We start from the raw sequence: 15,741 nt of genomic DNA, 5'->3' as shown, positions 1-15,741 counted from the left end.
TGGGGAATGGTACAGACTGGGGAATGGTAGAGAACACAGACTGGGAATGGTAGAGAACACAGGCTGGGGAATGGTAGAGAACACAGGCTGGGGAATGGTAGAGACTGGGGAATGGTAGAGACTGGGGAATGGTAGAGACTGGGGAATGGTAGAGAACACAGACTGGGGAATGGTAGAGAACACAGACTGGGGAATGGTAGAGAACACAGACTGGGGAATGGTAGAGAACACAGACTGAGGAATGGAAGAGAACACAGGCTGGGGAATGGTAGAGAACACAGACTGGGGAATGGTAGAGAACACAGGCTGGGGAGTGGAAGAGAACACAGGCTGGGGAATGGTAGAGAACACATACTGGGGAATGGTAGAGAACACAGACTGGGGAATGGTAGAGAACACAGACTGGGGAATGGTAGAGAACACAGACTGGGGAATGGTAGAGAACACAGACTGAGGAATGGTAGAGAACACAGACTGGGGAATGGTAGAGAACACAGACTGGGGAATGGTACAGACTGGGGAATGGTAGAGAACACAGACTGGGGAATGGTAGAGAAAACAGGCTGGGGAATGGTACAGACTGAGGAATGGTAGAGAACACAGACTGAGGAATGGTAGAGAACACAGGCTGGAGAATGGTACAGACTGAGGAATGGTAGAGAACACAGACTGAGGAATGGTAGAGAACACAGGCTGGGGAATGGTAGAGAACACAGGCTGGGGAATGGTACAGACTGGGGAATGGTAGAGAACACAGGCTGGGGAATGGTACAGACTGGGGAATGGTAGAGAACACAGACTGGGGAATGGTAGAGAACACAGACTGGGGAATGGTAGAGAACACAGACTGGGGAATGGTAGAGAACACAGGCTGGGGAATGGTAGAGAACACAGGCTGGGGAATGGTAGAGAACACAGACTGGGGAATGGTAGAGAACACAGACTGGGGAATGGTAGAGAACACAGACTGGGGAATGGTAGAGAACACAGACTGGGGAATGGTAGAGAACACATACTGGGGAATGGTAGAGAACACAGACTGGGGAATGGTAGAGAACACAGACTGGGGAATGGTAGAGAACACAGACTGGGGAATGGTAGAGAACACAGACTGAGGAATGGTAGAGAACACAGACTGGGGAATGGTAGAGAACACAGACTGGGGAATGGTACAGACTGGGGAATGGTAGAGAACACAGACTGGGGAATGGTAGAGAAAACAGGCTGGGGAATGGTACAGACTGAGGAATGGTAGAGAACACAGACTGAGGAATGGTAGAGAACACAGGCTGGAGAATGGTACAGACTGAGGAATGGTAGAGAACACAGACTGAGGAATGGTAGAGAACACAGGCTGGGGAATGGTAGAGAACACAGGCTGGGGAATGGTACAGACTGGGGAATGGTAGAGAACACAGGCTGGGGAATGGTACAGACTGGGGAATGGTAGAGAACACAGACTGGGGAATGGTAGAGAACACAGACTGGGGAATGGTAGAGAACACAGACTGGGGAATGGTAGAGAACACAGGCTGGGGAATGGTAGAGAACACAGGCTGGGGAATGGTAGAGAACACAGACTGGGGAATGGTAGAGAACACAGACTGGGGAATGGTAGAGAACACAGACTGGGGAATGGTAGAGAACACAGGCTGGGGAATGTTAGAGAACACAGACTGGAGAATGGTACAGACTGGGGAATGGTAGAGATCACAGACTGGGGAATGGTAGAGAACACAGACTGGGGAATGGTAGAGAACACAGACTGAGGAATGGTAGAGAACACAGACTGGGGAATGGTACAGACTGGGGAATGGTAGAGAACACAGGCTGGGGAATGGTAGAGAACACAGACTGGGGAATGGTAGAGAACACAGACTGGGGAATGGTACAGACTGGGGAATGGTAGAGAACACAGACTGGGGAATGGTAGAGAACACAGACTGGGGAATGGTAGAGAACACAGACTGGGGAATGGTAGAGAACACAGACTGGGGAATGGTAGAGAACACAGGCTGGGGAATGGTAGAGAACACAGACTGGGGAATGGTAGAGAACACAGACTGCGGAATGGTATAGACTGGGGAATGGTACAGACTGGGGAATGGTAGAGAACACAGACTGGGAATGGTAGAGAACACAGGCTGGGGAATGGTAGAGAACACAGGCTGGGGAATGGTAGAGACTGGGGAATGGTAGAGACTGGGGAATGGTAGAGACTGGGGAATGGTAGAGAACACAGACTGGGGAATGGTAGAGAACACAGGCTGGGGAATGGTACAGACTGGGGAATGGTAGAGAACACAGACTGGGGAATGGTAGAGAACACAGACTGGGGAATGGTAGAGAACACAGGCTGGGGAATGGTAGAGAACACAGACTGGGGATGGTACTGAACACAGGCTGGGGAATGGTACAGACTGGGGAATGGTAGAGAACACAGACTGGGGATGGTACAGAACACAGGCTTGGGAATGGTACAGACTGGGGAATGGTAGAGAACACAGACTGGGGAATGGTAGAGATCACAGACTGGGGAATGGTAGAGAACACAGACTGGGGAATGGTAGAGATCACAGACTGGGGAATGGTACAGACTGGGGAATGGTAGAGATCACAGACTGGGGAATGGTAGAGAACACAGACTGGGGAATGGTAGAGACTGGGGAATGGTAGAGAACACATACTGGGGAATGGTAGAGAACACAGACTGGGGAATGGTAGAGAACACAGACTGGGGAATGGTAGAGAACACAGGCTGGGGAATGGTAGAGAACACAGGCTGGGGAATGGTAGAGAACACAGACTGGGGAATGGTAGAGAACACAGACTGGGGAATGTTAGAGAACCCAGACTGGGGAATGGTAGAGAACACAGGCTGGGGAATGGTAGAGAACACAGACTGGGGAATGGTAGAGAACACAGACTGCGGAATGGTACAGACTGGGGAATGGTACAGACTGGGGAATGGTAGAGAACACAGACTGGGAATGGTAGAGAACACAGGCTGGGGAATGGTAGAGAACACAGGCTGGGGAATGGTAGAGACTGGGGAATGGTAGAGACTGGGGAATGGTAGAGACTGGGGAATGGTAGAGAACACAGACTGGGGAATGGTAGAGAACACAGGCTGGGGAATGGTACAGACTGGGGAATGGTAGAGAACACAGACTGGGGAATGGTAGAGAACACAGACTGGGGAATGGTAGAGAACACAGGCTGGGGAATGGTAGAGAACACAGACTGGGGATGGTACAGAACACAGGCTGGGGAATGGTACAGACTGGGGAATGGTAGAGAACACAGACTGGGGATGGTACAGAACACAGGCTTGGGAATGGTGCAGACTGGGGAATGGTAGAGAACACAGACTGGGGAATGGTAGAGATCACAGACTGGGGAATGGTAGAGAACACAGACTGGGGAATGGTAGAGATCACAGACTGGGGAATGGTACAGACTGGGGAATGGTAGAGAACACAGACTGGGGAATGGTAGAGAACACAGACTGGGGAATGGTAGAGAACACAGACTGGGGAATGGTAGAGAACACAGACTGGGGAATGGTAGAGAACACAGACTGGGGAATGGTAGAGAACACAGACTGGGGAATGGTACAGACGGGGAATGGTACAGACTGGGGAATGGTAGAGAAACACAGACTGGGGATGGTACAGAACACAGGCTTGGGAATGGTACAGACTGGGGAATGGTAGAGAACACAGACTGGGGAATGGTAGAGATCACAGACTGGGGAATGGTAGAGAACACAGACTGGGGAATGGTAGAGATCACAGACTGGGGAATGGTACAGACTGGGGAATGGTAGAGATCACAGACTGGGGAATGGTAGAGAACACAGACTGGGGAATGGTAGAGAACACAGACTGGGGAATGGTAGAGAACACATACTGGGGAATGGTAGAGAACACAGACTGGGGAATGGTAGAGATCACAGACGGGGGAATGGTACAGACTGGGGAATGGTAGAGAACACAGACTGGGGATGGTACAGAACACAGGCTTGGGATTGGTACAGACTGGGGAATGGTAGAGAACACAGACTGGGGAATGGTAGAGATCACAGACTGGGGAATGGTAGAGAACACAGACTGGGGAATGGTAGAGATCACAGACTGGGGAATGGTACAGACTGGGGAATGGTAGAGATCACAGACTGGGGAATGGTAGAGAACACAGACTGGGGAATGGTAGAGAACACAGACTGGGGAATGGTAGAGAACACATACTGGGGAATGGTAGAGAACACAGACTGGGGAATGGTAGAGAACACAGACTGGGGAATGGTAGAGAACACAGACTGGGGAATGGTAGAGAACACAGACTGAGGAATGGTAGAGAACACAGACTGGGGAATGGTAGAGAACACAGGCTGGGGAATGGTACAGACTGGGGAATGGTAGAGAACACAGGCTGGGGAATGGTAGAGAACACAGGCTGGGGAATGGTAGAGAACACAGGCTGGGGAATGGTACAGACTGGGGAATGGTAGAGAACACAGGCTGGGGAATGGTACAGACTGGGGAATGGTAGAGAACACAGACTGGGGAATGGTAGAGAACACAGACTGGGGAATGGTAGAGAACACAGACTGGGGAATGGTAGAGAACACAGGCTGGGGAATGGTAGAGAACACAGGCTGGGGAATGGTAGAGAACACAGACTGGGGAATGGTAGAGAACACAGACTGGGGAATGGTAGAGAACACAGACTGGGGAATGGTAGAGAACACAGGCTGGGGAATGGTAGAGAACACAGACTGGGGAATGGTAGAGAACACAGACTGCGGAATGGTATAGACTGGGGAATGGTACAGACTGGGGAATGGTAGAAAACACAGACTGGGAATGGTATAGAACACAGGCTGGGGAATGGTAGAGAACACAGGCTGGGGAATGGTAGAGAACACAGGCTGGGGAATGGTAGAGACTGGGGAATGGTAGAGAACACAGACTGGGGAATGGTAGAGAACACAGACTGGGGAATGGTAGAGAACACAGACTGGGGAATGGTAGAGAACACAGACTGAGGAATGGAAGAGAACACAGGCTGGGGAATGGTAGAAAACACAGACTGGGGAATGGTAGAGAACACAGGCTGGGGAGTGGAAGAGAACACAGGCTGGGGAATGTTAGAGAACACAGACTGGAGAATGGTACAGACTGGGGAATGGTAGAGATCACAGACTGGGGAATGGTAGAGAACACAGACTGGGGAATGGTAGAGAACACAGACTGGGGAATGGTAGAGAACACAGACTGGGGAATGGTACAGACTGGGGAATGGTAGAGAACACAGGCTGGGGAATGGTAGAGAACACAGACTGGGGAATGGTAGAGAACACAGACTGGGGAATGGTACAGACTGGGGAATGGTAGAGAACACAGACTGGGGAATGGTAGAGAACACAGACTGAGGAATGGTAGAGAACACAGACCGAGGAATGGTAGAGAACACAGACCGGGGAATGGTAGAGAACACAGGCTGGGGAATGGTAGAGAACACAGACTGGAGAATGGTACAGACTGGAGAATGGTACAGACTGGGGAATGGTAGAGACTGGGGAATGGTAGAGACTGGGGAATGGTAGAGACTGGGGAATGGTACAGACTGGGGAATGGTACAGACTGGGGAATGGTAGAGAACACAGACTGGGGAATGGTAGAGAACACAGACTGGAGAACGGTACAGACTGGGGAATGGTACAGACTGGGGAATGGTACAGACTGGGGAATGGTACAGACTGGGGAATGGTAGAGAACACAGACTGGAGAATGGTAGAGAACACAGACTGAGGAATGGTAGAGAACACAGACTGGAGAATGGTAGAGAACACAGACTGAGGAATGGTAGAGAACACAGACTGAGGAATGGTAGAGAACACAGACTGGGGAATGGTAGAGAACACAGACTGGGGAATGGTACAGACTGGGGAATGGTAGAGAACACATACTGGGGAATGGTAGAGAACACAGACTGGGGAATGGTAGAGATCACAGACGGGGGAATGGTACAGACTGGGGAATGGTAGAGAACACAGACTGGGGATGGTACAGAACACAGGCTTGGGATTGGTACAGACTGGGGAATGGTAGAGAACACAGACTGGGGAATGGTAGAGAACACAGACTGGGGAATGGTAGAGATCACAGACTGGGGAATGGTACAGACTGGGGAATGGTAGAGATCACAGACTGGGGAATGGTAGAGAACACAGACTGGGGAATGGTAGAGAACACATACTGGGGAATGGTAGAGAACACAGACTGGGGAATGGTAGAGAACACAGACTGGGGAATGGTAGAGAACACAGACTGGGGAATGGTAGAGAACACAGACTGAGGAATGGTAGAGAACACAGACTGGGGAATGGTACAGACTGGGGAATGGTAGAGAACACAGACTGGGGAATGGTAGAGAAAACAGGCTGGGGAATGGTACAGACTGAGGAATGGTAGAGAACACAGACTGCGGAATGGTATAGACTGGGGAATGGTACAGACTGGGGAATGGTAGAGAACACAGACTGGGAATGGTAGAGAACACAGGCTGGGGAATGGTAGAGAACACAGGCTGGGGAATGGTAGAGACTGGGGAATGGTAGAGACTGGGGAATGGTAGAGACTGGGGAATGGTAGAGAACACAGACTGGGGAATGGTAGAGAACACAGACTGGGGAATGGTAGAGAACACAGACTGGGGAATGGTAGAGAACACAGGCTGGGGAGTGGAAGAGAACACAGGCTGGGGAATGTTAGAGAACACAGACTGGAGAATGGTACAGACTGGGGAATGGTAGAGATCACAGACTGGGGAATGGTAGAGAACACAGACTGGGGAATGGTAGAGAACACAGACTGAGGAATGGTAGAGAACACAGACTGGGGAATGGTACAGACTGGGGAATGGTAGAGAACACAGGCTGGGGAATGGTAGAGAACACAGACTGGGGAATGGTAGAGAACACAGACTGGGGAATGGTACAGACTGGGGAATGGTAGAGAACACAGACTGCGGAATGGTATAGACTGGGGAATGGTACAGACTGGGGAATGGTAGAGAACACAGACTGGGAATGGTAGAGAACACAGGCTGGGGAATGGTAGAGAACACAGGCTGGGGAATGGTAGAGACTGGGGAATGGTAGAGACTGGGGAATGGTAGAGAACACAGACTGGGGAATGGTAGAGAACACAGACTGGGGAATGGTAGAGAACACAGACTGGGGAATGGTAGAGAACACAGACTGAGGAATGGAAGAGAACACAGGCTGGGGAATGGTAGAGAACACAGACTGGGGAATGGTAGAGAACACAGGCTGGGGAGTGGAAGAGAACACAGGCTGGGGAATGTTAGAGAACACAGACTGGAGAATGGTACAGACTGGGGAATGGTAGAGATCACAGACTGGGGAATGGTAGAGAACACAGACTGGGGAATGGTAGAGAACACAGACTGGGGAATGGTAGAGAACACAGACTGAGGAATGGTAGAGAACACAGACTGGGGAATGGTACAGACTGGGGAATGGTAGAGAACACAGGCTGGGGAATGGTAGAGAACACAGACTGGGGAATGGTAGAGAACACAGACTGGGGAATGGTACAGACTGGGGAATGGTAGAGAACACAGACTGGGGAATGGTAGAGAACACAGACTGAGGAATGGTAGAGAACACAGACCGAGGAATGGTAGAGAACACAGACCGGGGAATGGTAGAGAACACAGGCTGGGGAATGGTAGAGAACACAGACTGGAGAATGGTACAGACTGGAGAATGGTACAGACTGGGGAATGGTAGAGACTGGGGAATGGTAGAGACTGGGGAATGGTAGAGACTGGGGAATGGTACAGACTGGGGAATGGTACAGACTGGGGAATGGTAGAGAACACAGACTGGGGAATGGTAGAGAACACAGACTGGAGAACGGTACAGACTGGGGAATGGTACAGACTGGGGAATGGTACAGACTGGGGAATGGTACAGACTGGGGAATGGTAGAGAACACAGACTGGAGAATGGTAGAGAACACAGACTGAGGAATGGTAGAGAACACAGACTGGAGAATGGTAGAGAACACAGACTGAGGAATGGTAGAGAACACAGACTGAGGAATGGTAGAGAACACAGACTGGGGAATGGTAGAGAACACAGACTGGGGAATGGTACAGACTGGGGAATGGTAGAGAACACAGACTGGGGAATGGTAGAGACTGAGGAATGGTAGAGAACACAGACTGGGGAATGGTAGAGAATACAGGCTGGAGAATGGTACAGACTGGGGAATGGTACAGACTGGGGAATGGTACAGACTGGGGAATGGTAGAGAACACAGACTGGAGAATGGTAGAGAACACAGACTGGAGAACGGTACAGACTGGGGAATGGTACAGACTGGGGAATGGTAGAGAACACAGACTGGGGAATGGTAGAGACTGAGGAATGGTAGAGAACACAGACTGGGGAATGGTAGAGAATACAGGCTGGAGAACGGTACAGACTGGGGAATGGTACAGACTGGGGAATGGTACAGACTGGGGAATGGTAGAGAACACAGACTGGAGAATGGTAGAGAACACAGACTGAGGAATGGTAGAGAACACAGACTGGGGAATGGTAGAGAACACAGACTGAGGAATGGTAGAGAACACAGACTGGGGAATGGTAGAGAACACAGACTGGGGAATGGTAGAGAACACAGACTGGGGAATGGTAGAGAACACAGACTGGGGAATGGTACAGACTGGGGAATGGTACAAACTGGGGAATAGTAGAGAACACAGACTGGGGAATGGTACAGACTGGGGAATGGTACAGACTGGGGAATGGTAGAGAACACAGACTGTTACAACTGGACACTACACTGTGGGCTCGATGTTTTGGCAGGTCATCACTGTGGGTTTGATGTTTTGGCAGGTCATCACTGTGGGCTTGATGTTTTGGCAGATCATCACTGTGGGCTTGATGTTTTGGCAGGTCATCACTGTGGGTTTGATGTTTTGGCAGGTCATCACTGTGGGTTTGATATTTTAGTAGGTCATCACTGTGGGCTTGATGTTTTGGCAGGTCATCACTGTGGGTTTGATATTTTAGTAGGTCATCACTGTGGGTTTGATGTTTTGGCAGGTCATTACTGTGGGCTCGATGTTTGCCTATAATAGTTGAATAGCAAGTTGGTCTTGGTGCACTGGCTCCCTGTTGGTTAATCAGTAGAATGACAGGGAAGTATACAAATGAATGTCTCATCATTGTTTAGCTGGCGAGTAGGCTAGCTACTCCTTTCAAAGTGTTTATCGTTAACATACCTGGTAACCTGTTCTCCTCAGAACCGCCAGCCAATGATGATCCAGATGAGTGGAGTGTCCAATATGAACCAAACTTTACAGTCCAACAACCCCAACCAGGTAACTGAGATTATATATCAATATAACCCTCTACAGTCCAACAACCCAACCAGGTTCAATCCTTTCTCCCCCTCTCCCTCCAGGGGACCATCAATGCTCAGATGTTAGCCCAGCGTCAGCGGGAGCTGCTCAGTAACCACCTCAGACAGCGCCAGCTGGAGCACCAGAGACAACAACAACAACAACAACAACAGAGGAATATGGTGATGAGAGCCCAGGGACTCAACCTACCTCCCAATATGGCCGCCGCCAACATGGCTGCTGCAAGTGGCCAATCAGGAGGGCTGAGTAACCCCCGGATCCCCCAGACCACCAACCCTCAGCAGTTCCCCTTCCCACCCAGCTACGGTACCAGTACAGGCCCAGCCCCTGGCTTTACCCCCTCCTCCTCCTCCTCCTCCCCCTCTCCCCCAGCCTGCCCTCCTCTCTCTGCCCCCAACATGGCTCTCCCAGATGATGATGGCGGGTGCAGGACAGTTTGGGGCTGTAGTCAGCCCTCATATACAGCAGCTCAGTGCCTTTCAGCTCCCAAACTGCCTTATAACCCACGTATAACCCACGTGTGGTGTGTGTGACAGGGTTGGTGTGTGTGATAGGGTTGGTGTGTGTGATAGGGTTGGTGTGTGTGACAGGGTTGGTGTGTGTGACAGGGTTGGTGTGTGTGACAGGGTTGGTGTGTGTGACAGGGTTGGTGTGTGTGATAGGGTTGGTGTGTGTGATAGGGTCGGTGTGTGTGATAGGGTTGGTGTGTGTGACAGGGTTGGTGTGTGTGATAGGGTTGGTGTGTGTGACAGGGTTGGTGTGTGTGATAGGGTAGGTGTGTGTGACAGGGTTGGTGTGTGTGACAGGGTTCGTGTGTGTGATAGGGTTGGTGTGTGTGATAGGGTTGGTGTGTGTGACAGGGTTGGTGTGTGTGATAGGGTTGGTGTGTGTGATAGGGTCGGTGTGTGTGATAGGGTCGGTGTGTGTGACAGGGTTGGTGTGTGTGATAGGGTTGGTGTGTGTGATAGGGTTGGTGTGTGTGATAGGGTTGGTGTGTGTGATAGGGTTGGTGTGTGTGATAGGGTTGGTGTGTGTGATAGGGTCGGTGTGTGTGATAGGGTCGGTGTGTGTGATAGGGTTGGTGTGTGTGATAGGGTCGGTGTGTGTGATAGGGTTGGTGTGTGTGATAGGGTCGGTGTGTGTGATAGGGTTGGTGTGTGTGATAGGGTTGGTGTGTGTGATAGGGTTGGTGTGTGTGATAGGGTTGGTGTGTGTGATAGGGTCGGTGTGTGTGATAGGGTTGGTGTGTGTGATAGGGTCGGTGTGTGTGATAGGGTTGGTGTGTGTGATAGGGTTGGTGTGTGTGATAGGGTTGGTGTTTTGTCCCATATCATCAATATACTTTTTTGTTGTTGGACGTTTTGACTTTTTTTACCCCTAATTTTGTCATATCCATATTGGTAGTTACAGTCTTGTCTCATCGCTGCAACTCCCGTACGGACTCGGGAGAGGCGAAGGTCGAGAGCCATGCATCCTCCGAAACACAACCCTGCCAACCTGTACTGATTCTTGACACACTGTCCCCCTTGACCCTGAAGCCAGCCGCACTGCTTCTTGACACACTGTCCCCCTTGACCCTGAAGCCAGCCGCACTGCTTCTTGACACACTGTCCCCCTTGACCCTGAAGCCAGCCGCACTGCTTCTTGACACACTGTCCCCCTTGACCCTGAAGCCAGCCGCACTGCTTCTTGACACACTGCCCCCTTGACCCTGAAGCCAGCCGCACTGCTTCTTGACACACTGCCCCCTTGACCCTGAAGCCAGCCGCACTGCTTCTTGACACACTGCCCCCCTTGACCCTGAAGCCAGCCGCACTGCTTCTTGACACACTGTCCCCCTTGACCCTGAAGCCAGCCGCACTGCTTCTTGACACACTGTCCCCCTTGACCCTGAAGCCAGCCGCACCAACGTGTCGGAGGAAACGCCTCATGGGTCTCCCGGTCGCGGCCGACTGCCACACAGCCTGGGATCGATCCAGGGTCTTTAGGGACGCCTCTAGCACTGCGATGCAGTGTCTTAGACCGCTGCGACGCTGCATCCAATATACTATAAGTAAATAGCTACAGTCAACTTGTGCAACATGCTAAGAGATCAAGCAGATTGCGTTCTTCATGTCACCCATCACATCATTTTAACATTATGTAGCTTGTCAATAGTTACCCAGAACAGTTGAGCCAGTCACGTGTTTGTTGTGAAGAGAAAGTGGGAGCTGGTGACTCCACAGAGTTCTACAGTATTTCTATTGGTTAGTCTCTCTGTTGTGAAAGTGGGAGCTGGTGACTCCACAGAGTTCTACAGGATTTCTATTGGTTAGTCTCTCTGTTGTGAAAGTGGGAGCTGGTGACTCCACAGAGTTCTACAGGATTTCTATTGGTTAGTCTCTCTGTTGTGAAAGTGGGAGCTGGTGACTCCACAGAGTTCTACAGTATTTCTATTGGTTAGTCTCTCTGTTGTGAAAGTGGGAGCTGGTGACTCCACAGAGTTCTACAGTATTTCTATTGGTTAGTCTCTCTGTTGTGAAAGTGACACACATGAGGTGATGAAGTTACCCTTCATGCAATTCACTACTAAATGTTTGCCATCAGATACAGTGCATTCAGAAAGTATTCAGACCCCTTGACTTTGTCCACAGTTTATTACCATACAGCCTTATTCTAAAATTGATTCAAATAGTTTTTTTCCCTCATCAATCTACATACAATACCCCATAATGACAAATCAAAACACGTTTTCAGGTATTTTTGCAGATATATATAAAAATATATATATATTACATTTCCATAAGTATTCAAACCTTTTACTCAGCACTTTGTTGAAGCACCTTTGGCAGCGATGACAGCCTTGAGTCTTCTTGGGTATGACACTACAAGCTTGGCAAACCTGTATTTGGGGAGTTTCTCCCATTCTTCTCTACAGATCCTCTCAAACTCTGTCATGTTGGATGGGGAGCGTTGCTGCACAGCTATTTTCAGATCTCCAGATATGTTAGATCGGGTTCAAGTCCTGGCTCTGGCTGTGCCACTCAAGGACATTGAGACTTGTCCCGAAGCCACTCCTGCGTTGTCTTGGCTGTGTGCTTAGGGTTCTTATCCTGTTGGAAGGTGAACCTTCGCCCCAGTCTGAGGTTCTGAGCGCTCTGGAGCAGGTTTACATCAAGGATCTCTCTGTACTTTGCTCCGTTCACCTTTCCCTCAATCCTGACTAGTCTCCCAGTCCCTGCAGCTGAAAAACATCCCCACAACATGATGCCGCCACCACCATGCTTCACCGTAGGGATGGTGCCACGTTTCCTTCAGACATGATGCTTGGCATTCAGGCCAAAGAGTTCAATCTTGGTTTCATGACACCAGAGAATCTTGTTCCTCATGGTCTGAGAGTCTTTAAGTGCCTTTTGGCAAACCCCAAGCGGGCTGTCATGTGCCTTTTACTGGGGAGTGGCTTCCGTCTGGCCACTCTACTATAAAGTCCTGATTGGTGGAGTGCTGCAGAGATGGTTGTCCTTCTGGAAGGTTCTCCCATCTCCACAGAGGAACTCAGCTCTTCTCCCCCGATTTGTCATTTTGGTTGGGCGGTCTTGGTGGTTCCAAACTTCTTCCATCTAAGAATGATGGAGGCCACTGTGTTCTTGGTGACCTTCAATGCTGCAGACATTTTTGTGGTACCCTTCTCCAGATCTGTGCCTTGACACGATCCTGTCTCTGAGCTCAACAAACAATTCCTTTGACCTCACAGCTTGGTTTTTGCTCTGACATCTACTGTCAGCTGTGGGACCTTTATATAGACAGGTGTGTGCCTTTCCAAATCATGACCAATCAATTGAATTTACCACAGGTGGACTCCAAGTTGTAGGAACATCTCAAGGACGATATATAGAAACAGGATGCACCGAAACTCAATTTCGAGTCTCATGGCAAAGGGTCTGAATACTTATGTAAATAAGGTAAATCTGTTTTTATTTGTAATAAATTTGCAAAAATTGTACATCTGAAGGATGATCAATGGAAACTTGATGCACCTGAGATCAATTTCAAGTCTCGTCTGAATGCTAATGTAGATAAGGTATATCTGTTTTTTTAATACATTTGCAAAAATAAATTAAAACCAGTTTTCTCTTTGTCATTATGAGACATTGTGTATAGAGGGACATTATTTATTTAATCAATTTTAGAATAAGTCTGTAACGTAACAATATGTGGAAAAAGTCAAGGGGTCTGAATACCGTTGAAAGAAGTGGACCAAAGTGCAGCGTGGTGAGCATACCTTTCTCTTTTTATTTCAAATGTCGCCAACAAAACAACAAACGAAACAACAACCGTGAAGCTTACAGGGCATTAGTGCCACAAACAAAGTTAACTTCCCACCCTGAAAAGGAGGGAAAAAGGGCTACCTAAGTATGGTTCCCAATCAGAGACAACGATAGACAGCTGTCCCTGATTGAGAACCATACCCGGCCAAAACATAGAAATAAAGAAACATAGAAAACAAAACATAGAATGCCCACTCCACATCACACCCTGACCGAACCAAATAGAGAAATAAAACGTCTCTCTGAGGTCAGGACAAGGGGTCTGAATACTTTCCCTGTATGTTAGAACTGTCTAAGATGAGCCATACTCTTCCAGCTGTGTATATGGGTGCTTGTTAGTTATCTAAGTAAGTGGCTGAATTAATAAGGAGATGGATTGTTAGCTTTCTGCCGTGTTTGAGAAGTCAAAGGGCTCTGGAGTTATCTGTACAGCTGCCATTTGCCCCTGTGCTTCCTACCAGCCTCCATGGAAATTCACTATTGCTTGTGCTCATTTCCTTAGCATTCTGGAAGTTGATGCGCAATTGGCTTTTTTCATGTGTGTGTGTTTTTGGCGCCCCCTTGTGTACTAAACCGGTAGAACCGTACGTTCCCCTGTTCTTCCTCCTAGCTCTGTTGTCCTCCTCTCCATTCTTCTTTTCCTTCAGACAAGCATGTCTCATAACTCGGGTTCATTTGCACAATTTCTCTCGTTCACTTTCGGCTGGTAAATGTCCACACTCACCGAAAATGGCAGAGAGAACTGTATGATGGTCTGGACATCTGGATACCGCCCAAGAAGTGTGTGTGTGTGTGTGTGTGTGTGTGTGTGTGTGTGTGTGTGTGTGTGTGTGTGTGTGTGTGTGTGTGTGTGTGTGTGTGTGTGCGTGCGTGCGTGCGTGCGTGCGTGCGTGCGTGCGTGCGTGCGTGCGTGCGTGCGTGCGTGCGTGCGTGTGTATTTCTCTTCCGTTATGATATTAAACCCTGCTGTTACGGCAAAATACAATTTGCTTTTAACAACTTTCCTAACGACTCTCCATCTGATTGGTGAAGTGATTTAATGTCCAGCTAAATGTAAAAACAAATCAGAATAGAACCGGTTCCAACAGGTTTATAAAGGAACAGAACGGAACGATATAAACCTGTTGGAACCGGTTCAGAACATTATTCTGCTGGTTGGACCCGGTTCAGAACATTATTCTGCTGGTTGGACCCGGTTCAGAACATTATTCTGCTGGTTGGACCCGGTTCAGAACATTATTCTGCTGGTTGGACCTGGTTCAGAACATTATTCTGCTGGTTGGACCTGGTTCAGAACATTATTCTGCTGGTTGGACCTGGTTCAGAACATTATTCTGCTGGTTGGAACCGGTTCAGAACATTATTCTGCTGGTTGGACCTGGTTCAGAACATTATTCTGCTGGTTGGAACCGGTTCAGAACATTATTAGGCTGGTTGGACCTGGTTCAGAACATTATTAGGCTGGTTGGACCCGGTTCAGAACATTATTCTGCTGGTTGGAACCGGTTCAGAACATTATTCTGCTGGTTGGAACCGGTTCAGAACATTATTCTGCTGGTTGGACCTGGTTCAGAACATTATTAGGCTGGTTGGACCTGGTTCAGAACATTATTAGGCTGGTTGGACCTGGTTCAGAACATTATTAGGCTGGTTGGACCTGGTTCAGAACATTATTCTGCTGGTTGGACCCGGTTCAGAACATTATACTGCTGGTTGAACAGTGGAACAGAATTATTTTAAAATATATATATATATGTTCAACGATTGGAAAATTATACCCGTCAAAAAAACGTGATTATATTTTATAATAATAATATAGATAATATTTTTTAAATAATCAAACTGAAACCGATGTCAAGAAGACGCTAATCTCTCTGGAATAGAGTCCAGTCGCACAGCATTACACGTGTTGTGTCACTAAAATGATAACAAATTCATACAAAAACATAAAATACTTCTTATAAGA

At 48.9% G+C, this 15,741-nt stretch overlaps 1 protein-coding gene across 2 annotated transcripts in view; it reads left to right on the top strand.

The window, feature by feature from the left end:
* The window catches only part of LOC123991430 (nuclear receptor coactivator 2-like), a 262,415-nt gene that overhangs the window by 230,778 nt on the left and 15,896 nt on the right, over window positions 1-15,741 (top strand). For both annotated transcript variants that reach the window (XM_046293020.1, XM_046293019.1), the window contains 2 exons: window positions 9,349-9,426; window positions 9,510-9,774. In XM_046293020.1, coding sequence (XP_046148976.1) covers window positions 9,349-9,426; window positions 9,510-9,774 — 343 coding nt within the window. The remainder of the gene's footprint in view (window positions 1-9,348; window positions 9,427-9,509; window positions 9,775-15,741) is intronic.

The sequence above is a fragment of the Oncorhynchus gorbuscha genome, linkage group LG12 (genome assembly GCF_021184085.1).
Source record: "Oncorhynchus gorbuscha isolate QuinsamMale2020 ecotype Even-year linkage group LG12, OgorEven_v1.0, whole genome shotgun sequence".
Lineage (NCBI taxonomy): Eukaryota > Metazoa > Chordata > Actinopteri > Salmoniformes > Salmonidae > Oncorhynchus > Oncorhynchus gorbuscha.
The sequence above is the reverse complement of the archived record's forward strand: the minus strand, read 5'-3'. Positions and strand labels throughout refer to the sequence as shown.